Consider the following 26419-nt stretch of genomic DNA (forward strand, 5'->3'; position numbering starts at 1 on the left):
TTGCTTTGGTATGTTTCTCCCTTTATTTTTATTTCAAAATTGTGTCATTTTGGAAAAAAACTATCAATTGCATTATATCTTTTCAAAATACGTGTGTGATGGCTGTTTATAATTAGTGTATACCATAATAACTTATGGAATGATGTCATCTTACTATCTGTTATCTTGCTTACTTTTCTAGCTGTTTGCTACATGATGTAAATTATATTGAATGACTATTTCCACGTGTTTGCATTTTAAGTGTCAGCTTTCTAGATAAGAATTGGTATTTGGTGTTACTGCAGAAATACAAACTATGACTGTATGTTACTGAGATTATATAATGAAAGTTAAGTTTGATAGAAAAATGATAGCAAAGTCTTACTAGTGGGTGAAAAGCATTTAATTAGAAAAGTATGAAACATTCAAACTCTAATCTGAAATTGGATCATTGGATAGAAAGTGTATAACAAATGTGTTTTCTAAAATGCATAAATATGATAAACCTGTTGTAGTTTTAAAGTCACCCATAATTACATGTTTGTTACCATTCTAATCTAGTTGATTGTCACAGAAGTGACACAGACTGTTTTACTTCTTGAAACTTTTGGTTTTAAATTAAGAAGGTAATATGTATGCAAATTAAGAACTTGAACTCTAAAGCAGTAGAAGTATGCATTTGGTTCCTGACTTTGCCTGTTAGCAGGAACTGCTCCAAGACTCAGTTTCCTCGTCTGTAAATAGCATGGGAACTGTCTCAAAAATATTGTTGCTATTGCTTTTTCTTACTACAAAATAGCAGAGGGAAACTATAAACTCAAAATGCAGATAGGAAGAAGAAGAAAACAAAAACTTTTCAGTCTTATCAGGATTAATTGAATTGCTGAATTTTGAGTTTTGTACTTTAAATATTTTCATTAAAATTTCTATGATTATTTAAATTTCTATAGCATGAGGACATTATTTTCCACCAAAAATCTACCAGTTTTTACTCTCCTCAGCAGTCTGTGTACGCTTAAGATCTTTAAGTCTTTGCTAATTGACAAAATTTCATTATTTTAGTATGCATACACTAAAACATTACTAATTTTGCACACACACACACGTACGTGCACAGTATGATATGTCTTCTTCATATAGTTGCTGTCCATTTGTAATCCCTTGTGGATTGTATATTTTTATGCCATTTCCTGTTTCTCTACTGAGAACATAAATCCTGATAGTATTCTTCGTATAGTAAAGGTAATAATTCTTGTCATTAGTTACAAATATTTTCTCAACTTTTCATCTTTAGTTTATGTAGTTATAATATACAGCGGTTTTATCATTCATACTAATTTTTTGATGGTACTGTGGTTTGAACATAGAGCTTTGCACTTATTAGACTGGTCCTTTACCAGTTGGGCCACTTTGTCAGCCCTCTTTTGCTTTAGTTATTTTTTGGATAGAGTCCTATGTTTTTGCCCAGGCTAGACTCAGGCTGTGATTTTCCTGCCTGTGCCTCCTACAAACCTGGGATTACAGATACATGCTTCCATGCTCAGCTTTTTGTTGTTGTTGAGATAGGGGTCTCACTAACTTTTTGCCTGGGCTGGACTTAAACCATGGTCCTCCTGATCATTTGGAGTTACAGGCGTGCAGCCCCCATGTCGGATCTCTGGTTTTCTTTTTTCAAAAATAAATTATTTTTAACTGATACATAAAAACAAAATTGTACATATTAATAGGATGCCACATGTGTGCATATTTCAATTCATGCATGTATTATATAATGTTTAAATCATGTTAAATGTGTCTCCTCAAACATCATTTCTTTTATTATTATTATTATTATTATTTTATTATTCATATGTGCATACAAGGCTTGGGTCATTTCTCCCCCCTGCCCCCACCCCCTCCCTTACCACCCACTCCGCCCTTTCCCTCTCCCTCCCACCCCCTCAATTCCCAGCAGAAACTATTTTACCCTTATTTCTAATTTTGTTGTAGAAAGAGTATAAGCAATAATAGGAAGGAACAAGGGTTTTTGCTGGTTGAGACGAGGATAGCTATACAGGGAGTTGACTCACATTAATTTCCTGTGCGTGTGTGTTACCTTCTAGGTTAATTCTTTTTTTTTTTTTTTAATTTTATTATTCATATGTGCATACAAGGCTTGGGTCATTTCTCCCCCCTGCCCCCACCCCCTCCCTTACCACCCACTCCGCCCCCTCCCTCTCCTTCCCACCCCTCAATACCCAGCAGAAACTATTTTGCCCTTATTTCTAATTTTGTTGTAGAGAGAGTATAAGCAATAATTGGAAGGAACAAGGGTTTTTGCTGGTTGAGATAAGGATAGCTATACAGGACATTGACTCACATTGATTTCCTGTGCATGTGTGTTACCTTCTAGGTTAATTCCTTTTTTTTTTTTTCTTTCATTTTTCTTTTATTATTCATATGTGCATACAAGGATTGGTTCATTTCTCCCCACTGCCCCCACCCCCTCCCTTACCACCCACTCCGCCCCCACCCTCCCCCCCCCAATACCCAGCAGAAACTATTTTGCCCTTATTTCTAATTTTGTTGTAGAGAGAGTATAAGCAATAATAGGAAGGAACAAGGGGTTTTGCTGGTTGAGATAAGGATAGCTATACAGGGCATTGACTCACATTGATTTCCTGTGCGTGGGTGTTACCTTCTAGGTTAATTCTTTTTGATCTAACCTTTTCTCTAGTACCTGTTCCCCTTTTCCTATTGGCCTCAGTTGCTTTTAAGGTATCTGCTTTAGTTTCTCTGCGTTGAGGGCAACAAATGCTAGCTAATTTTTTAGGTGTCTTACCTATCCTCACCCCTCCCTTGTGTGCTCTCACTTTTATCATGTGCTCAAAGTCCAATCCCATTGTTGTGTTTGCCCTTGATCTAATGTGCACATATGAGGGAGAACATACGATTTTCGGTCTTGGGCCAAGCTAACCTCACTCAGAATGATGTTCTCCAATTCCATCCATTTACCAGCGAATGATAACATTTCATTCTTCATGGCTGCATAAAATTCCATTGTGCATAGATACCACATTTTCTTGATCCATTTGTCAGTGGAGGGCATCTTGGCTGTTTCCATAACTTGGCTATTGTGAATAGTGCCGCAATAAACATGGGTGTGCCGTTGCCTCTGGAGTAACCTGTGTCACAGTCTTTTGGGTATATCCCCAAGAGTGATATTGCTGGATCAAATGGTAGATCAATGTTTAGCTTTTTAAGTAGCCTCCAAATTTTTTTCCAGAGTGGTTGTACTAGTTTACATTCCCACCAACAGTGTAAGAGGGTTCCTTTCTCCCAGCATCCTCGCCAACACCTGTTGTTGGTGGTGTTGCCAATGATGGCTATTCTAACAGGGGTGAGGTAGAATGTTAGTGTGGTTTTAATTTGCATTTCCTTTATTGCTAGAGATGGTGAGCATTTTTTCATGTGTTTTTTGGCCATTTGAATTTCTTCTTTTGAGAAAGTTCTGTTTAGTTCAGTTGCCCATTTCTTTATTGGTTCATTAATTTTGGGAGAATTTAGTTTTTTAAGTTCCCTATATATTCTGGTTATCAGTCCTTTGTCTGATGTGTAGGTGGCAAATATTTTCTCTTACTCTGTGGGTGTTCTCTTCATCAAACATCATTTCTTTATGGGATTTTTTTTTTTAATGGTTTCTGGTTTTGAGGCCATACTTAAGTCTTTCCTAGTATGTTTTATTCCTCACTTATAAACTTGATGTCCATTAGAAATGTATTTTGGTTTAAAGTATGAATTGTAAGGTGCCAGACATTTTTTTCAGCCTGTGATGTTATCCATTGTTCAACATCATTTATGCTTTAGATCATAGGTCGGAAAACTGTCCCTTGATGGACCAGTTAGTAACTGGGCTTTGTGGATAAAGAGGTAAAATTAATAATTTTACATTTGTAATGTAAAAACATTCCGTTTTTCATGTATTCAACAAAAACAGGACAGCATGCTGTATTTGGCTTGCAGGTAGTGGTTTTCCTGCCCCTGAATTAGACCATTTATTTAAGACTAATTGAAGTATTCCCCTTAATATATAACAGTGTTTGATGTATTCTTGGACCTGTTTTTAAAATCTTGTCCTCTTTATCATACTGATTCTGTTTCAGAACTATAACAGTTTAAGTTGCTATAGCTTTAGCTTTTATAGACCATTTAAACATTTTAGGTAAAGCCTTCTACATCCCTTTTTTAATAAATTTTTTTGACTCTTGCCCATCCATACCAATATTTGTCTACCTTTCAGAAAAATACCTCTTTCTTTGTGCCTTTTAATAAGGATCATTGGGGCTGGAAGTATGTCTCAAGTGGTAGAGCACCTGCTTTGCAAGTTCAAACCCCAGACTCACCAAAAAAAAAAAAGGCAAGAAAAGGGGGGTTTTATATTTCCATTTTCAAGTATTTTTCAGATTTTTTACTGATCTATAGAATACTTGTGTTTTATAACATTCTTTCATTAGTTTTTGGTAATAGGGAATGTGGACTCTGGAAATCCTACTATGAGGATGTTTTATTTCTGGTGTATAATTTACCCACTATGCATCTTAGGGCAAGTTACTTAGTCTGTGTGTATCCCAGTTTTCTCTTCTGTAACGTAACTTGTGGATAGATGTAATGATTGAAGAAATAACTATGTAAAACTTTAGGGTTTACAAAAATAAATTTTTAATAAATGTTGGCTTTTAGTATGTTTATAAATAGTATTCATTTGATTCTCTTTGGTTTTTCAGGTAATTTTTAAAATATATATATATGTATATTTTTATATACATATATGTATGTATATTGTATCACTAAATGGGTCTTCTGTATAAGAATTTTAAAGGAGAGACATTTTAAACATACTAAATAAATGACTGGGATAATTAAATTTTTTTTTCTCTGGGAAGAGTGAGAAAATAATTTTCATTGTAATTTGTGATAAAGGAAAACTGACTAGTGTTTAAGTACATCTTGAAGGGTTTTTGTTTTTGTTTTCCTTTTTTACTTTTGCTTCACTGGGGTTTGAATTCAGGGCTTTTGTACTTGCTAGGCAAACACTCTACTGCTTGAAACCATGCGTCCAGCATATTTCTATGTTTCAGCTGTACTTGAGTTTGAACTCAGGCCCTTGCTCTGTCTAGTAGGCATTCTGCCATATGCTTCCAGCCCAGTATTAACAATAGAGTTTTGAATTAGAATACATTTTATATCTTTTTAGGATACGTGGAGAAGTAACTAAACTAATATCTTTAAAATCAACATCCTAGCCAGATGCTGGTGGCTCATTTCTTGGGAGGCTGAGATCAGGAGGATCTCAGTTTAAAACTAGTGTAGGCAAATAGTGGCAGACAGACTCCATCTCCAAAATAACCATACCAAAATGGACTAGAGGTGTGACTCAAGCAGTAGAGTACCTGCTTTGTAAGTGTGAAGCCCAATTTCAAACCCCAGTCCCACTCCTCAAAGAAAAAAAAAGTTTTATATATATATGTATAAAATCAGTATTCTAATGTCACTGAATTTACACTTAAAAATGGTGTGATTACTTTTAAAAATCCAAAGTTTCTGATTTACACTATCCATACAGCATAAAATACACCATTTCTTCTTTGTCTGTATATTTTAAAAAATATTTAGGAAAATACTTTGTTTAAAATTGTGTCCTAATTAAATACAGCTACTTCTTATTTCAAAGTACTTAACTTTAAGAGACACCTGTCCATGTATGAATGCCATTTGCTATTTTAAATACAAAAGCAGTATTAGGCATATTATAGAAATGTTACTTAAATATTTTCACCATATTAAATAAGTCATAGATGCTAGCTTGTTTTCCTTGTTATTACTATTATTTTCATCTTGGAGACTACAAAACATGAGAAGCTTTCACTTAAGATGTACTAGGAAATAATATAATCTAACTTGTAGACTTAAAATATATATGCATTTTAACTGCTGATATACTTTTTTTATTTTAGGAGTCTTTGAGTATATACACATTTTGATGATTCTTATGCATAATCATTTGAGCACAAACTTGTAGAGGCCTCTTTTAAGATTTGCCAAAAATACCTGAGATGTGAAACCTGTTCTACATTTACAAAACTGAAAACTAAGAAGTGTAGGCTACATACTTACTCTGACAGACCATTTTGAATTCATACCATGCTTTCATAATAGTGTTAGCCTACAGCAGTTACTGCAACTAAGATTGTTCTCATACCGGTAATAATATTCTGTTAAAGTCTAGTATAAATAAGGATAGCTTCTTTTCACTGTCATCATCATTGTGTACAAATACCACATTTTCTTGATCCATTCATCAGTAGTGGGGCATCTTGGCTATTTCCATAACTTGGCTATTGTGAATAGTGCTGCAATAAACATGGGTGTGCAGGTGCCTCTGGAGTAACCTGAGTCACATTCTTTTGGGTATATCCCCAAGAGTGGTATTGCTGGATCATATCTAAGGTCTACGTTTACATTTTTAAGAAGCCTCCCAAATTTTTTTCCAGAGTGGTTGAACTAGTTTGCATTCCCACCAGCAGTGTAAAAAGGTTCCTTTTTCCCCACATCCTTGCCAACACCTGTTGTTGGTGGTGTTGCTAATGATGGCTATTCTAACGGGTGAGGTGGAATCTTAGTGTGGTCTTAATTTGCATTTCCTTTATGGCTAGAGATGGTGAGCCTTTTTTCATGTGTTTTTTTGGCCATCAAATAGACATTTTTAAGCAAAAATTTTTAGACTGTTACGGGGTCGTAAATGTTAATGTTGTGTCTATTAATAGTGAAATTATTTTTACAATACAGTTCTAGAGCTGGGTGTGGTAGTGTACATCTTTAATCTCAGTATTAGATAGGCAGAGGCAGGAAGATCACAAGTTCAATGCCCAGACAAGGTTGTGTAGTGAATTCCAGGCCAGCCTGGGCTATATAAGATCCTGTCTCAAAAACGAAACAGAACAGCACAACACTGTAGTTCTAATTTGTTGATTTCCTTCATATGCTGTGTATGATAAAAAGGATAAAGTGGCCATTTGGTCAGTTAGGAAAAGAAATAACTAGAATCACGCATTGTTCTAGCTGCTTCTAAATTTTTATTTTTATGTAGTTTGGAGTATATATTGTACATTTCTTGAGGGATATGAGTTGCGCCATTATGATGATGGTTTTAGACTGTGAATATGATATCCTACTTGTTGGTTTCTTCATTCTGCTGATAATGACATTTAATCTTTTTCTACCTCTTGAGAATACTACAAGTTTTCTGTACCTTATTTTTACATATAATTTGTGAAGATAAACTTCTTTCTTTAGCTCCTTAAACAAAAAGTTATGTAAGGTATTTTTTTAATAAGTTTCCCAGAGACTTAACGCCCCTGTGCTATAAAAAGAGAAGTATTAGATTTTATCAACTTTTGCTATAACTTATTGAGCCCTTGCTATGTGCCATATCTTACCTACTTTAATCTTCAACTCTGTGAGGTGGGTAATGTTATTTCATCGTACAGGAAGACAACTGAGGCTCTGTTCCTTAGGTAAGTGACAGAACCAAAATTCACATCTAAATTATTTTCTGACTCTGAACTGGGCTCTTTCTATTTACACTGCTTTCCCTACTTAATGTATCTCTTAATCTAAGGTTTTATGTATTTTTTTAAAGAAATTCACTTGGCTATCATTAACTTTCATCATTTAAAAAAAATGTGAATTTTCTATTACATGTTAGCAGTAGTTGATGCTCTGCCAGAGTACATTTCTTTTTTTTTTTAGTTAAAAAATTATTTGATTAATTTATAAATAAGTTATTATGAGAGCAAGTAGAAACTCTGTCCTTCAGAGCATTAGCATGTATGGTATATATTATATATAACATGTATTTCTTTTAAAATTATTAATACATATACATCTTTACACACATATATACCGATAATTACAAAAAATTTGTTGAGAGTGCTGTTTGTATATGGATCTCTTTTATTAGCTAACTGCCGGATTGTGACAAGCACACCTGACGCAGTGGATGAAGGATTCAGAGTACATTTCTTATTCCTTTTCTTTGCTCTCATAAATGGCATTCCTGTCTCATTTACGTTCTTTGACTATGCTTAAGTCCATTTTTAGCACTGATTTAGTTCATGAAATGTGCTTTAGAATTAAAAGACATCACTAGAGATAAATTCTGTAAGACAATATGTTTCACTTTTAACATAGTAGTTTTAACATATGTTTGCAAGCTGATCATTGCTTATTTTTCATGGATGTGTTAAAGGTTAAAAATTCTTACGTTTGACATCAAATGATCATTTTCCTATTATGCACTATTAACTAAGTACCTTCATATAGTAGCAGCAGAGAAAATGATATTTAGTATTACACACTGTGGTAAATGGATCATACTACAGCTCCTGGTTTGAAGTAACTGACTTTGGGAGCCACAGTCTGTCTGCCTTCATATTGTGACTCTCATTACTTACTCCCTCTTCTCTTGCTGAGAGGGCTGCTATCTTGGTCCACTTGTAAATCATTTAAGTATGCATTACCTTTCTGAGAAAGAAAACTAAAATGCTTGTTCTTTGCAGTTTTCAGTAGACATAGATTTTTTTTTTAGAAGTGTTAGTTCTAAGTTGTTCATTTGAAAATGTTCATGTTATGAATCATTCTAAGTCATGAAATCATATCAGCCAGTATATTTTATTTGAAACCTTGGAAGCAACTATATTCACTCATGTATAGCTAGTAATGATCAAGTTATGATTCTTACATGTTTCATATAGACATTTTACCTTTTGTCACTAACTAAAACTTTACTGTATATTAAATATCTCCTTTGATTTTGTTCTTACAGTTTGGAAACGGACTTTTTATATTTCTAGTTAATGTGATAACAGTAATGGCTATCGTATCTAAGAAAATAATTTGATCAGGCATCTTTTTATCTGTTGGGTTAGACGTCAAAAATATATAGCTTGAATGTTAGTATAATTGTCTAGATTATACAACCTCTGACTTTGAGAAGAAATATATGTAAGATTTGATGCTTTATTGGAAAATTCATTATTACACACACTACTTGTTTTTGAGTAGTATGTAATTCTACCTTCCATCAAGAGAGTCTGATGAGTATCATTGGTTTAAAACTGTTGTGTAAAAAATTTTGCATACTTCAGAATAACTGAAACAATTTAAGAATTTTTCACAAGAAAATAACATAAAGCATATGGTCAAACTGCCATTGTTTAAATGTTTTTATCTTGGTTTTCTCAACAACTGTCAGTGTCAATATGATTTTCCTTCCCTGGAAACCATTAAAGTGGCTTTTGATAGTTTTCTCTTTTGTGATTCTATACCCAACCTCCTTTTCCCTGTACCCCAAAATACTGTAACTTCTACCACCAGAATGCTTTATTTGTAGTCCCACTTCCGTCTGCTTGTGGTATCTCACCATTTCCATCTATTTTTGCTCTTGGAATTACGTTCTCAAAGCACATTTTGATTATGTCGTGTCTGTGTTTAATATTTTTTTTTTCTTTATTACCACAGTTGATAGTAATTTTTGTAGAACATTTAAGAAGGCCCTTTGCAATCTGGCCCCAACATTCATTTCCATTATTATATTCCCCAATTAGACTAAGCTTTATCTCCTTTCGAATTTACTATTATTTCTCATTTTGTTTTCTCATCATGTCACAAACCTTATACTCACTGCATATTGTTGGCCTCAAAGGTTCCTTTCTGTACGCTCTTTGAGTGTTTCCTACAAAGTTTTATTCATACCTCAACCTTGTACCTCACAATGATCTTTTTCCAGTGATGCTTTATACTTCTTTTATAACACCTGCCACACTGTGCTTTAGAATATAGTGGTATAATTCATTCTCTTTTCCCACTAGATTACACACCTCTTAATGACATGGCCCATGTCCTATTTAATTAAAATGTTTTGATGGAACAGGGTATACAAACATGCCTTTACATATATTTTCATTTACTCGACTTAAATATCTGTTTTTTATATGGTACTACTACATTTCTATTTCTGTGAAAAAATACAAAAATGAATATAGCATGTTCTTTTAATATAACATACCCTCAAAAAATTTTTATGTTACTAGAAAAAAAACATTGATACAGTAAATTCAAAGGCATTGTACAACAAATGCTATGAACTTCATATCACAAACAAATCATATGTTATGTTTGTATTTTTGTCTTTTTTCTATTGTATCCATTCCACTTATCTTCCTATGTGTATATAACTTTTTCTCCATTTGATACACATCATTTATTTGTATATAAAAATCAGGAAATGATCTTACGAAGTATAAAGCTTCTTTTTAGGTATTAAATTGAAATTAGAACTTGTTTAATGTATTGTCTGAGAATCAAGTAATCTCATAACTTTATATATAGCTGGTTTTTTGAGATTTTAGCTTTGTGTTTTTGTTAGTTTAGTCAGCCTACTTTTAAAACTGAAGTAATAATGTTACTATAGTTTAATTTAATGTAACTTAAAAAAAAACCTCTTAGCAGTGTTAAATGTTATTTCCATTTCCACAGTTGGTTTCATCCATTTTGGATAGTCTTTTAAGAAATGTGCCATTTTTTACACGATGTTTGTGTTTTCTGAAGAAAGAAAAATGTGAGTTAGATTCATATTTATGGTATGGTGTGCAGATTTGTAAAAGGTACAGTGCTGTGTTCTTTCTTTGTGCTCTAATATAATTAATTTGTTCCTAGATGCTGGCATCACCATCTACATCAGGTCAGCTGTCTCAATTTGGGGCAAGTTTATACGGGCAACAAAGTAAGAATTTCGTATTTATTCTGAAATACTGTATTTAAAGAGAAAAGAAAATAACTATCAAAGAACACCATTGTTACTCTTGTGGGTTTATTGTAGGGTTTAACAAAAAGATACTTAATTTTCAGAGTTTTATTTTACTTAAGTAGCAAAACATTATTTCAGGCTTTACTAATTCTAAATTTGCAATCACTTGGATGTTGCATAGTTTGAAATTTGACATCTTTTCTATCCGTATGTTCCTTTCTAACAGCTCTTAAAAATTTGCAAAACAATTTAAGGTAGACATTCTCTGTATTTTCACTTAATGGAAGTGAAAAGAATTTTTTGGCTTGGTTGGTTTGGTAGAGTGTGTGTGTGTGTGTTGTGTGTGTGTTTGGCTTATTTATTATTATAAACCCATTACTTAGTTGGTAAATGTTTTTTGTTCAGCAAATATTTCTTTCTTTACTTTAGCTCTTTCTGGTTATAGAATCTACATTTTTGACTTGCAGTTTAGGTTTTTCTTTTTTTTTTCATTATACAGTATTCTATTTTTTTAAGTATCATAATACTTGTAAGTGCTTAGCCCAGTGCCTGGCGCATAGTAAGCGCTCAATAAATGATAGTTATTATCATCACATAAAATTTTAATAAAACTAAATTATAAAATATCTTCGTATTTTTCTTTGTTAGTGTCAGAAATCAGTTTATTTATCATTGATGATAATAGTTTCTCTGTTACTGGAAGGGGGGGAGTTAAAAGTGTTGTAAACTTCCATCAAAGAGTATAGAGTGATTGAGTAATGGACAAGATATCTGATGACTGATTATTTTAACCAGATTCAAATAAAAATCAATTAATTAATTTGGAACTTTTCCTGTATAAGAAGAAGCAAAGTTCTGATAGGCGTCAGAATAGTTTATTATACTGCTTTACTCTTCACATGGATTTTAAAGTTTGGTGGGAGAATGAAGCTTTATTTGTACACAAGCATTGTTTCCGTCTGCTTTTTTTTCTGCCTGTCTTTTATGGTTTTCCTCTTTTGCCATGAAACATAAATAAATAAAATGTTTTAATTTCTTACATATTGTAGCAATTTTCTTCCAATTAAAAAACACGTTTAAAAAGGTTTTTATTACCTGAAAAGAGTATTGCATTTGTGGATACACAAGTGTTTATCCTAGCTGTTTAGATGATTATTAGGTAGTAATATGTTCTGTTTAGACTGTTTTAGTATGACTTTTGCCCTTTTGGAAACCCCTACCATGAACATTAGCTATTTTAAAGCTGTTATTTTGATACAGCAAGTGCAAAGACTTTATTTTGCAATCTTTTTAAAGCCCACAGTTTATCATAGCAAAAGTAAATATGGAATGTAGAAAAATGACATTTGAGAAGCAGGTTATTTTACAAAGGGAGAATAGCAGTGATTACAGTCACCTAATCTGGACTTTTGAAATTCTAAGTTTTTTAACCTGCCAATGTGAAGCTGCAGTTGGGCAAGATACAGAATAAATTCAGTGTGAAATACAGTAATATCATTGGCATGATAGACATGTATTGATTTATAAATTTATATAAATCACTGTGCTTGTTGATAAGAATATACAAAAGTTAATAAATGAGCAAGCTTATTTTTCTTAGCAAAAGTTTTAAGATACTTACTAGTTTTAAAAATAAGCCATATATGAGAAATGTTTCCTTTTGGACTTCAGTATATTAAATTGTTATGTTGCTATATTCCTGTTAACATGAGTGAAGCAGCATTTTGAATGTTGACGTTTAGATATTAGCCTCCTGAAAATTGAACCTTAGATCCAGGGTACACATTTAAAACCTATAATCTTTGATAAAAGGCAAGCCTAATTGCCATTTTGTTTTGGAAGAGACCCCAGAAGGCCAAATAGGTCATTTAACTGTTAGGTAGTCTGAACAAACACCTTATCAGACAGGAGAACACAAGCTGCTACATGGGACTTTGAAGGCTTAAAGCAGAGTGATAAAATATGAGGGATTGATTTTAATGGATGAAGAGAGGAGGAATTAGCAGAAAAGGGTAGATTAAAGATGTTCTTGTGGCAGTTTGTTATAATTACACAGTACCACCATTAATTCATAAATACTGGCAAAGTTCAGGAGGAATGTTGCGACATTCAAATGTGAGATCTACTATCTGGTGTTTATTCCTGTTAGAAAAATTAGAGGAGGAAAGTTGTAGAAGGAAGGGTAGCCTCTCCAGAACTAAGATTTACTGAAATTAAACAAGGAAAGGAGTTCCTCTTGAAGTGGATATAGAATTGCTTAAAACCTACAGTTGAATGGACATGATTGTGTAACTACCACATGAGGTACCCAGAAAATGAACTCTAGAGGATTTTATGATCTCAGGTTCTGATATAGAATAATTGTATCCAAATGTGTGTAACTTTTCATCCAAAGAGTTAAATGAATGCTGTACACCAGACGACAGCTATAGAAACCAGTAAACTGTCATATTCAAGTTGTATAATCTCCGATTATATTCTTTGAATGTGTACATTAGATTTGAAGTGTATCTTAGAGATTAAAGGGCTTCCTGAAACTGTCTACTATATTGGAATGAACAGAGAACCAGGAATTAATTTCTCCTGGATATTCATTGCTTTGAAATTAGGTAGTAGTATATCCTTTCTTTCTGGGGTCTGGACTCCTGACTTCACAATGGTGGCATAATCTAATATTCCCAGCAGACATCCCTTTGGCCTTCTTTTTTAAGAACCAGTAGGTTCTTAAGGCTGCTTGCTTTGTGGAGAACCAGAGCATAAGTGAAGTGTTCAAAAGTGATAATACTGACATTGTAAGAGATTGAAAGACACATGTTTGCTTAAGGAGTTGAGTTTGACAGATACTTGTCGAGTGCCTATCAAACATACTCTTGTCATGCTTGATACTGCAGATGTGTATATACAAGAAACCATTCTCCTTTATTCCATCTCTGTATAGCAGACATACTGCTGTTGTGTTACTGCATTTATTTATTGCATGTTTTAATTGCCTGTGTGTCCTCAGTACTGTGTACATGACAAACCCTCAGTAAATATTTGTTGAGTAAATAATGAGCCAAAAAAAGTTTCCTTCATATGGTCTAGTAGTAAATGTACATAGATGATTTTACTGTGAAGTAGCATAAGAAGTTAAGAGTTTTCTAGATATTTCAGAAGCAGGGGTAATCACTTATCTTGGAGAATGATCGGGAAAAATTCACAGATGAGGTCATGCTTGACATCGGACTTAAAAGAGACCAGGAGTAGTTATTTTAGCAGTGTTAACATCCACAGCATGGGATAGATTTGGGAGTGATCTGTTTTATCAAGGCAAGGGAAACCTATTAGACTGTTAAATTGATCTCAGCCAAGTCCAGTCTTCCCTTTTCTATGAAGTATATCTCAAGATCTTAGCTACTTTCCAAATTTAAGAGCAAAGCTATACCATAAAGTTTCTCCCACAAAACATCAATTTTCTGTTGAAAACCATCACTTCATTGAACTATCTCATTTTATCTTCACTATTAGGACCACCTGTTTCTACAGGCACATTTTATCCAAAAAAAAAAAAAAATCCAAACAAACAGCTAATATTTACTGTATCAGATGCTATTTTAAGTACTTTATATAAAATAACTCATTTAAGGCTGGCTGCTGGTTGCTCACACCTGTAATCCTAGCTACTTGGAGGCAGAGATCAAGATGATCATGTTTCAGAGTGAGCCCTGGGCAAATAGTTTGAGAGACCAGGTCACAAAAAAAGGGCTGGGAGAGTTGCTTAAGCAGTAAGAGTACCTGCCTTGTAGGTGTGAAGCCCTGAGTTGAAACCCCAGTGCCAACAAAATAAAATAACTCTTTTAATACTCACAACTCCATGAGATGTTAAGGAATTTGAAGGTTATATGAATAGCAAGTGAGAGAGTGAAGAATTGCATTACTTTGTAAGAGAAACTGTGAGTATGAGCTGAAAACAGATGAAATGTCATGACCCTAGAGAGCCATTTGCACATAGTAGAAATTACCAACTTTAAATCCACAGACGTCAAGAGACTACTCACTTGTCTACCAAAGATATTGTGAGAGTAGTTTTTCATTTCTCATGTATTTACTGAGCGCTGCCCTGAGTATGTTTTATTCCCAAAAACTAAGTAAGAATATACCAAACATTGTTCTTTCATTGTGCTTATGTTTTAATGAAGAAAGAAAAAATAAGTAGGCAGCTAAGTAAATAATGTAATCTTGGTAATATGTACTACAAAAATTAAGTCAGATTAATGGGATGAATAAATGGTATTGATGTTTTATGTGGAACAGGCAGACTATTTCTGGGAACATAATATTTAAATGGAAACTGAAGACTGAAGAGGAGAAATCGTTGCAATAATCTAGAGGGGAATTTTTCGAGTTCAAGCAGTAGCAAACATGATTCTAAGATATGAGAATGAATTATTTTTTCTTGATGATACTGGAGTTTTGAACTCAGGGCCTTGTGCTTGCTTGGCAAGTTCGTAACTGCTTGAGCCATGCCTTCAGACTTTTTGGTTTTCTTTGGTTATTTTTCAGATAGGGTCTCATGCTTTTTGCCTAGGCTGGATTCTGACTATGATCCTCCTGCATAGCTGGGATTACAGGCATATGCCACCATGCCCATCTTGCTCTTTGAAATAGTAGCTTGCTAACTTTTTTGCCTGGCCTGGCCTCAAACCATGATTCTCCCAAGTAGCTGAGATTACAGTGAGCCACTACATCCAGCAAGAGTGAATTTATTGTGTTTTAAAGGAAGAGTGAGAAGGTCAGTGTAATGAATAAAGACAGATTGATAAATCAGAAGGTGTCAGATCATGTAAAGTCTTGTAAATGTTTAGAAAAGAATTTGGGTTATTCTATATTTAGTAATAGGTTTGAAGATGCAGTTTCATTTTTAACAATTATTTTGCTATTTAGAAAATAGACTGGTTGGGGAAGGAGTAAGAGAGAAGCCTTCTACTGTAGTAGTCTGGACAAGAAAATAAGAATTGGACTAAGGTATTGAGACGTGGTCAGATTTGTGACATTTGGGGGATAGAGTTAATATGATTCAATGGTGTGGTGGTGTGGAAGAGAGAGACCAAGGATATTTCTAAAGCTTGAAATCTGCATTAACATTCCATCCAAATGTTACTTGAGATTCTTTTTCTATAACACAGCAACAACTTCTCAGAGCTGAAGATGTTGAAGCCCGTTAGCTCTATCCTTATTTCTCATCTTGTACATCCTTAGTATTGAGATGGTGAGCTCTTCCTCCAGGTCTATAACTTGTCCTAGTTTTTTGTTGTTTTGTTTTGTTTTTGTTTTAAGGCAAGTCTCATTGTTTTGCCCAGCCTGGCTCTAAGTAGCTGTGATTAAAGGCAGAGCCACTATACCCAGCTCACTTGTCCTCATTTTCATACATCTTGTCATTCTCTCAGTCTGGATTGTATAGCATCTGCATCTACCTAACTCCCCACCACTGCCACCACTAAATACTGGTTACATCTTTTTCATTATTTAATTCACATACTGCCTCCAAGAAACGTTTTCTGATCCCAGACCTACTTATTCCTAAGGCTTGACTTAGTGGTTCCTCTTGTGTGCATTCAAACACACTATGGGAAAATACCTCAGTCATAGCATTTATTTTAAATAGTCTTCTGTATCTGTATAGTGCAGGAGAAGGGAGCATAGTCTTGGTAGGAGAATGATATGAGTCTTAAAGGTACAAGGACAGATTTGAAGAGGGGAGTAGGGAAAGAAGGAAGAAGATTATTAACCAAATGTGTAGTACATAAACAGTAAACTGTTAATTAAGACTAGGAAAAAAAATCTTTTGAGTCCTGACAGAATTCTAAAGACTAAGTTGTGATTGGCTATAATACTATAGACCAGTGGTTCTCAACCCCAGTTGCACTCTAGAAACAGGTTTTTAAAATCCTATTGCCCATGAATTACCCAGAATTGACTAACTTACAGTTTCTGGAGTTAGGATCTGGACATTGTGGCTCCCTCAGCAATCCGAAAGTTAGCACCTTCTATAAAATGTTGGAAACAGATGTTGATTGTAAGAGCATTGAAGTAGGAGTTAGAAATTGGATCATTGAATCATTTAATGCCTGGTGGTTTGAGTTCTTCCATCTATAACTTGCCTGGATGATGCCTGAAGTCTTTTCTATTCCTCAACCCTTTGAATTTAAAGAAGAAAATTGCATAATGAAGTAATTTTACAAGAAAGATTAATGATAATCAGTTCAGTACAGGACAGATTGGTGGTAAGAATACATGGAGATAAAGCACCTTTTTTGAGCATGATAGTGAGTTTCTGCAGGAAGCTGAATGCTTCACGAATGCAAAAGAGAGCACTTTAAACTTTCTTGTATCAATTAGCAACCCCCCCCCCGCCCTCCTTCTTAGTAAAAATGTTAGAGGGACTTCATTAAAGTGTGAGTATTCAGGGATTTGCTTGCTATGATTGAATTTTTTTCATATAGCTTATAGTGTTAATATTACTCATTGCTAGCAGAAGATTGATTGAATACAGGATGGCATATCTTACATGCTTAAGACATGCTGTTAATTAGTTAGTACAATGGAAATAATTCATGGAATAATACCTTAGCTCATATTCTTTAGGGTTTCTGAAAAAGGGTCAATAAAAAATTCAATTCATTCTTTAATTGTTTAGCACCCTGCTGAATAAGATGATCTATCTATTTAGAATATGTTGATGTAGTCTTTCTAAAAGAAAAAATTGGTTCAGAATTCACCTTTTTTTAGAAGTTTTTGTTGTTCATTCTTTGGCTATAAAAAATGAGGGAAGGGGTATATATACTTCCCCTATAGCATTTTTTTCTTTTATTTGTATTATCATTGTTGTACTGGAGGTATATTGTGACATTTACAAAGGTGTTTACAATTTATCTCAGTTAAATTCACCCTCTCCATCATTCTTTTATCTCTCTCCTCCATTCTCAGAATAGTTTCAATAGGTCTCATTTTCCCATTTTTATACATGAGCATAAAAATTCATCTCTAGCATATTCACCCCCCTTCACATTTTCCTTGTATCCTTCCTCCTCCCACTAGTACCAACCCCCAGATGGGACCTGTTTCACCTTCCTGGCCTCTGTTTTTGAAGAAAAGACATTTTTGTTTAAGGTATCTATACAGAGCGGGTCATTACAGCATTTCCATGCTACGGTAGAATATATATTGCTTCCCAAATTGGTTCATCCCCTCCATTTTTCTTCTTTCAACAGATTTAAATATTCTGTATTCATTCTTGTATACAAAGTACATCAAACATATTTACTGTCTTTACTCCCTTCTTTTACCATTAATGACTTCCCGTTAGCATGACCTGTTTTTCATGCTTGTCCTTCATTTTTTAGGTGTCTGTTCATTGTTCAGTGGGATTTTTGCCTTGTTGTTATACCTGTATGTGCACTGTGCTTAAGTCAATGTAACCCCCTTCCCCATAGGATTGTTAAAAAGAAGAAAATAAGATAAAGTAATGGCATAATACTTGATTGTAGGGTTGTCAATAAATATTGCTTTCCTAGTTGCTTACTCATGCACAAGTTTATGTATACACATTTATATTTTTGTCTGTTATAGTTCTTTTATGCACCCCTCCCCGCAATCTTTGAGTTTTTGCTTTTTTTAAAATCTGTGTCCTGTTTTCAGCCTAATATTTTGGAGATGATTTGGTGTGATTATTCTAATTTAGATGACTTTGTGTAACTATTTATAATTAAAGTTTTTCTTCCCCTGAACCTATCCAGTTGTAATAGTTTGACTTATTTACCTCAAATTTAATGACTTAGTGTATTTTTTCCTAAACATAAATCTTTGTCCTAGTAAGTGCTGTTAATTTCACTTGAAGAACTTCAAATTTTAAGTTAAAAATAACAAGTACTAAGAACTGATGATCCAGTTTATAATGATATATTTTTCTTTTGATCTTTTCATATCTAGTTCAAGAAAATGAAACTTAGATCTTTTGACTTTTTTAGCTGTTTTATGAAGATAAATTTTGAAGGCCAAAATTAAGCAGTATTTTATTTTCTTTATTTCATACTTCACTCTTAGAACTGTAAATTAGTTCAGATTTGCCAGTTGATAATTGAGTAAATAGCCTGACACTTTGTAGTTTCCTGCTCCAAATATTTTAATATATTATCTACATTACCTAAAATATTTCTGAAATAATAAATTTTCATTGTACAACACAGAATAGTATGTATATAGGAAGTTAAAGTAGAAACATCTTAGCAAATTTTTTGTAGAGGTTTCAATTTTTAAAAGGGCCCAAAAGGTATAATAGATTTGTTTGAAAAGTTAAATGTTTATAGTGTTATATGAGATGGGTAAAAAGGAAGAGTAAAACTAGAAGAGAGAAAAGTGACAGCTAATGAGATGAGAGGGTGGAAAAAAAGGAAGGAAAGTGAACAAAAGACTTAAAAGAATTTTTTGAAGAATATCAAACATACTCATAAGAGAAAAAGGTGGAGAAAAAATAGATGAGAGGTGTTGCAATTCAGTAGCCTCTCAATGTTGTTAATGGCTCTCCAGAATGCTGTCATTATAGAACACAAGGAGTTAAGAGATCTAAATTCTAATCACTCTTGATATCATCTTGGAGAAGTCAGTTAAACTTATATGAGGCTCAGATTCCTTATCTGTAAAATGTGAACTTTGGATCACTTAAATGTGATCTTTAAATCCTAAAATTGTATAGTTTTTGATCATCGGTAACTAGGAAACAAATTCCTGTTGAAAATTTGCAGCTATAGCCAACTTTAGGGCATTGTGTTTGTGGAATAGACTTTTAAGTTTCCTGAGCCTGAGAGCCTTTTCTGTCTTGTTCACTGCAGGTAGCACAGGGCATTCCACATAGTAAGCACCAAATAAATGTTGGGAAGCAAGTAATGTGAAAAGTGATTTTGGTGGTTCATTATGGGAGCACTTGAGGTCCTACAAGAAAACTGGTATATTTGAGGAAGAGAGAAAATTGATTTCTTCTTCAGAAATCTTAAAATAGGCTGATTTTTAGTCTCCTCCCTTTTTTGTCCCAGATTTAGAGAAAGTGGTTGCACCCAGTGGCATTCTTATGGTTACAAAACTTATAGTGAGTAGACATACATATAGTGACAAAAGCCAACATACAGTATAGTTCAGTTTCTTTCAAGTATCTTAAATTCCAAGGTTGCCAAATTTTAGATACCTCTCAGTGAAGTGTTTGTGATCACTTAGAAAGTGATATATTTTTATGCCAACGATAAACTTTGCAAGATGTTTGAAAGAAAATATTCGTGGCATATATAGTACTCCATTTATTTGGAGGTCATAATTTCAAAGTAGTCTTTGAAAATTCTTAGACCAAAAGGGAGATGGGGAATCTCCTTAAATCCCTAATACTAAACCCATCTATTTACTGATTAGTTCTCACTCTGTCTTTGCTTTTATTTAACTGCAGTTCAAAATAAATTTGATTAACCACTGTACCATTGTTCATCAGACTGCAAACAGAAATTACTAAAAAGTGGGATCAGGAAAATGAGGAAAGGAGGCATTCATAGATAGGATGACAACATAAATGACAGGTGTACATTCTTTGAGAGAAAAAAGAGAAGCATGTATAGAATACTAGCTATCCAGATAGTCCGTATATTTAAGAAAATCTACATTCATATTACCTGAATAAAAGTTAGTAAATATGTCAACAAAAATAAGTTTGTCTAAATTGGTTAAGTTTTATATTTTATGTCAGAACAGTAAATCCTTAGGGGGTCTTAAAAATGACACCTATTGAACATGTTCACCCCTGCATCTAGACCTACATGTGCTAGATAAATATAGGGTCATTATACTTTGAAATCTTTTTAAATGTCTTAAATTTTTGTCTCTTATCTATACCAGGTTGGGGTTTTTAACAGCTGCTGTCAATTTATGTTGGGTTTGTAAAAATTGTAATATTGAGAAATATGTGTTATTGATAAGACTTTTTCTAAAATGCATTTTAAAAGGATCAGATAAAAATTAAAGCTATTTCAGCAAAGTGGGGATGAATGCCTTTTTTGTATGCATCAGTTATAAATTAAAATTAAAAACACAGACTGCAAAATTTCTGAAAGGCATATTTGTATGTGCAAATTTTATAAATATGCCCTTAAACTTGAAATAATATCCATTCATAATATTGTAACATGTTATAATCATTGACATACTTTTTGTAAAACAGAAATAGGAAAGTAATACAAAAAATATTCAAAATATTAAATTTCAGAGTAGAAATTTTTTTGTTAAAATCAGTCCATTTGGAGTGAATTGAATATATCCACTTAAAAATTTGCATATTACCTTAGGTCAATTAAAGATGTTTTAAACTGCCAACTCCAGAAGATGGATACCAATTTCATTCCTGATGGCAATGAATTTCCTTCTTCTGAATTTTTTTATTAGGTGCACTAGGCCTTCCAATGAGGGGAATGAGCAACAATACCCCTCAGTTAAATCGCAGCTTATCACAAGGCACTCAGTTACCGAGCCACGTCACGCCAACAACAGGGGTACCAACAATGTCACTTCACACGCCTCCATCTCCAAGCAGGTATTTATTGATGGACCAGACTATTTCTCAGAATGTATCTTTGTAGAATAAGCAAGATTTATTTTTTATAAGTTAATTTGATTTTCTGGTTCAGTGCCTTTTACAGAGAGAGGAAAAAAAGATACCTATGCTCATTTTATTTCATTGCAAATTGATAATACAGTGCAAGATGTTTTTATCCTGCAGCTAGCCTACTAGTTGTCAACTGGGTGGAACAAGGTTTAATCACCTCTTGGGGAGCTTTTATAAGTAAAAGCCACATATATATCCCTCTTCCTCAAAGATACACAATTTAAAATGACTTCCCCAGATAATTCTGATCCTTGCTCTCTCACCACATATCCATTGCTGTAGTGAGTAAAATAAAACAGAAGATACAGATTATTCATTTTAATATGAAGAAGATAGAATGACATGAAATTTGAATGATATTCTAAATATATAAATGAAATACATGTGTAATTTACATCATAGTCACATCAGTAATTCTCTCATTAGATACCACCTTATTTAGTTCCACTACAGTTTGCCCAGTTTTATTTATTTGTTTACTTTGATTTTTCTTTTCTAAGAGCCAGGATGACTAGACAAATTAAAAAAAAATTAGGAATACAACTTAAAAGTATATTTGAGATTCTAGGGTTAAACCAATTAATTATTTATAGAGAATTTTAATGAGTGATTATAGAGAGCTTATTTAGTATAATGGACTTCTTTTTCAGGGGTATTTTGCCTATGAATCCTAGGAATATGATGAACCACTCCCAGGTTGGTCAGGGCATTGGAATTCCTAGCAGGACAAATAGCATGAGCAGTTCAGGGTTAGGTAGCCCCAACAGAAGCTCGCCAAGCATAATATGTATGCCAAAGCAGCAGCCTTCTCGACAGCCTTTTACTGTGAACAGGTAAGATGTTTATTGATACTGTGTATAATTGTCTTTGGGGGATATCCTCAGATTTTCCTTTTCATATTCAACACTTTGTTCTTGAGTCTTGGCTTCTGTCTCATAAGTGTGTTCCATCATTTATATGAGCAAAGATTCTGTTACATAGCACAGAGTAACCCTCCCAAAGCTAAGAATATGTTTTCATGAATATACGCTTGATTTTAGAAAGCACATCAAATATGTTTTGCTGTTAGAAAGGGATTATTCTTGAGTTAATACCAGGCAGACTTTTATTGATATGTCCTTTTATTAAGTGTGGCTGGTCACCTGCGTGGTAATAGATCCAGGTTCCTGAGTAGGAATGGAGGAAGATGTATTTGACTGTTATTGCCTTGCTTTAGTTACACCTTGGTTAAATACCTTCTCAACTACAGTTTTGTACTTTGGAGACTTACCCAAGACTTTTTAAGATTATGTGTTAGAATAGTTATATTCTATATGGTTATAGTCTGTAATAGTATTGTATCTAGAGATTCAAAACAAAATGTAAGCTATTGTGCTTTTTCACTCCTTTTTGGGGTACTATTGCATATAATATGCAAATTATTAAATTATTTGCAAAAAATAAAATATATCCATTTTGTTAGCATTTTCCAGCTATTTGGGTAATTTATGTGAAAATTATGTATTAAAATACAAGGCCCTCTTGCAAAAACAGCATTTAAGCTGAGGGGCTATAGGAGAAAAGAACCTTGCCTAAGTTATCATCATGCTTATTTTATTTACTTTTATCTAGTACTTACAAAATCTGGGTTAACATAGGTTATTAGCACATTTCCTGTTTAATCTTAATCCAATAAACTCCTATTCTTTTATGTCACTCATGAGTATTTCTCCTGTAATTTTGTTGCTTTTTTAATTAAAAAATTATCTGTAAAGGGATATCAAAATTCTCATCTCTTTCATGGCTTCCTAAATGTGTAGTATTGCTTGGGCTTTATTACATTTTTCTGCATTTTTGTATTGTTCGTTGAATGTATATTTAAATTTTTGCTTTTTTTCCCCACATTTTAATTGCTTTAAAAAAAATCTCTTTTCATATAAATTGTCAATCAAACATTAATCTCTTCAACCCTGCTTATTTTTACTATTAATAAGTTGCATTTACTATAAAATGTTTTTATCTTGAGCACTTATTGCATGTTTGAGGGTCCCTGTTTTCTCAGCAGTTCAAACATGGTGTAAACAAACACTTCCATTGATACACCTACTCTAGAGTATTGTTTCACCAGCTGCATATTTTCTCAAAAAGTTATTTGGCCATAACTGTACAGATTTAGGGAGAAAACTAAATAGTGTCACTTTAAACAGGTTAAATCTGCTCAACACTGATAAACTATCTTATCAGAAAATTGTTTGATATTATAGTTACATAACTTAATTGTAGAATCTGCATTAGCAGTTCTTATTGACATCCTTAATTATTTGGATTGGCCATGCTGTACATTCAGCTTCATTTTCTGTTCTTGTCATTGTTAAGCTTGTGCAAAACATGGAGTCATTAATAATTATTTACAAAATACTAGTTGTGCCCTAATTCAGAATTGGGGGTACTAGAGAGAAATTTTTTTTCCTATTAAATAGATTAAAGCTAAACTCTGTTTAACTAAGAATGATGTGTTTTAGAACACTGAATTCAATTAAAGAAAAACATTTAATTCAGGTCAACTCAACATTTATGGAGTGCCTGCTATGTCTTAATGAACACCAAAGGACAGAGGATTCAAGGATGGATAGGATATGGATTGTGTCTTTGAAGAGTTTTTAGTCTATTTGGGAAAAGTAGGCACTGTATGGGAAAGTATTAACTACTATTTTAAAAAGTTAGTAGCATGCTTCACCAATAAGGGAAGAAAAAAAGTATTCTTAACATTAGGTACTTAATAATATCCAGTAAGGTGGCTTGCCAAGGACATAAAATGGTACCCTTAATCGGTTTTCTTCATGTTTCATATATAGAGTCCTTGTTTTTTAATTTTTTAAAAATTAATCTGTTTAAGGTATTTTGGTTCTCACTTGTTATGGGACTGCAGAGAAATTTTAGATAAAAATAAAGATTAAACTCAGAATAATAAAAATTAGAGTTGGTTTTGAAACATTGTTGTTTTATATGAGGAGACCAAAAGTATACACTTCTGTTTTTCTTCATCTCAAAGTTAGTGTTCTTACTGCATATCTAAAATTATTTTCTATGTACCCAGTATGTCTGGATTTGGAATGAACAGGAATCAGGCATTTGGAATGAATAACTCCTTATCAAGTAACATTTTTAATGGAACAGGTAAGCTTATTCTGGAGCTAGTACCCTTATTAAAAATTTGGTAGATTACTGAAATATAAGCAATTCAGCATACTGGTCTTGAAGTATTATAGGATTTTTTTAATTGTTAAATGGTAGACTTATACAAGTTGTCAGGAATCTGACTTAATTAAATAAACAGAAATTTAAATTTTTTTCACTTGGCGTAGTAATATCTTAGTGCTTTGTGTTTAACATCAGGATTATTTTCTTAACACCTAGTGAGTGCCTAAACATTAACTTAGTCTTGTATTTATGCCTTAGAATCATTTTTCTGCTTCAAAACTTTTCCTGTCCTCAGCTTGGTCACTGTGAGAACAGTAGTCTTGACTACTTTGGATGGTATGACATGACTGTAGAGACCCAGATTGAAGAAGTTCTTTACAATTTTTTGGCACTTATTAGGTTTTTTTGCTTAGTAGTTTTAGAACTAATTTTGGCATTTAACCTTTAGGAATTTTTGATCCAGTTTTATGTATAAGATTCAAAATTGAGCTACATGAAAAACCAATTCTGATTTTGACAAAAACTGCAATCTGTTGGTTTATTTCTTTTATCAACTACTTCAGACAAGAGAACAGGGAACAATGTCACTATTTTGTTTCACAGAGTTCACACTGGACTTATTTCCCTTGCATGAGAAGGGAAATAAGGGATATTTGTTAGGATTATAGGAGCAAAATTGAGCAGGATTATTGGGAGGGAAATATACATGAAGTAGTAGGTGAAAGAACAATTTGTGAGAAGAGGCGTATGTTAGAACCATAAGAAGATTTAAAAGGAAATGCCATTTGTGGCTATGGGCTTTTAATTTTTAAATGTTAATGTATGTTTAATAGTGTAGGTTAATCAAACAAGATTAAAACCTTTGAGAAATTATAAATTTTAGCACTCGATTATAATAGGTTTTTGTTCAAGATGTTAAAATACTACAAAGTACTATATTTGATTGCCTTCAAAAATGTACTTTTTTTCATACTTTGGTGTCTATGAAAGCAGGCTACATACCACAGTTAAACTGGGGGTATTTTTCCCCTAGATGTGAATGAAATAAAAAAATAACAGCATATCTGATAATGCCATCTTAGAATTTCAGTTTTATATACTGCTATAAAATTTTACAATTTTTAAAACAAATTCTATTTTAACTAAAATACATTTTACTAGAAAAATTACTTTAAGGTCTTTCCCTAAAAATACAAATTTGGGTGTTTACTAGGTAGTTTTTAGGTTAAAATACATTCTCAAGCAATTTATGGCAATATTAACTTACATCTTGTAGGACCTAAAGATGTGTATTAAAAGTTAATGTATATTCAGAGTCTGTGTAATCAACTAATTCAGGAGAGGTTATTTTATAAATTGGCACAATGTAAAAATTTTTATTTCTTCTGCCTTGCTCATATAATAATATTTTTATTGAAAATTTATGGAAGTATTTTTTTTCAATAATGGCTATAAATAATTTATCTTTACCCTTACAGTTTTAAATTATCACCTGTCTTGGAGTGTTACTTGAGTCTGTTTACTTATCAATGAAGTAATCTTGTTGAGATAAAAGGTGATTTTCTTTTTAGTTATAAAATTTACAGAAAAATAAACATTAATTGGAAAATGGCAAAAACCTGAAAATGGCTGTAAAATGAGATGAAACAAACATTAAGGAAAATCTATACATAAGCTGAATTGTAGGTAGAAAATTAGGTTTTACAAAAATCAAGGTGCACGGTCGTAAGAATACTAAA

The 26419-nt window shown here is 33.0% G+C and overlaps 1 protein-coding gene across 7 annotated transcripts in view; it reads left to right on the forward strand.

Annotated features, from left to right (window-relative positions):
- The window catches only part of Cnot2 (CCR4-NOT transcription complex subunit 2), an 87121-nt gene that overhangs the window by 43957 nt on the left and 16745 nt on the right, over positions 1-26419 (forward strand). For 5 of the 7 annotated variants that reach the window (XM_074083894.1, XM_074083897.1, XM_074083892.1 and 2 more), the window contains 4 exons: positions 10735-10801; positions 21281-21428; positions 22151-22333; positions 24577-24656. In XM_074083894.1, coding sequence (XP_073939995.1) covers positions 10735-10801; positions 21281-21428; positions 22151-22333; positions 24577-24656 — 478 coding nt within the window. The remainder of the gene's footprint in view (positions 1-10734; positions 10802-21280; positions 21429-22150; positions 22334-24576; positions 24657-26419) is intronic. The other 2 variants (XM_074083898.1, XM_074083899.1) reach the window with 2 other exon arrangements.

This window comes from Castor canadensis, chromosome 8 (assembly GCF_047511655.1).
Source record: "Castor canadensis chromosome 8, mCasCan1.hap1v2, whole genome shotgun sequence".
NCBI lineage: Eukaryota > Metazoa > Chordata > Mammalia > Rodentia > Castoridae > Castor > Castor canadensis.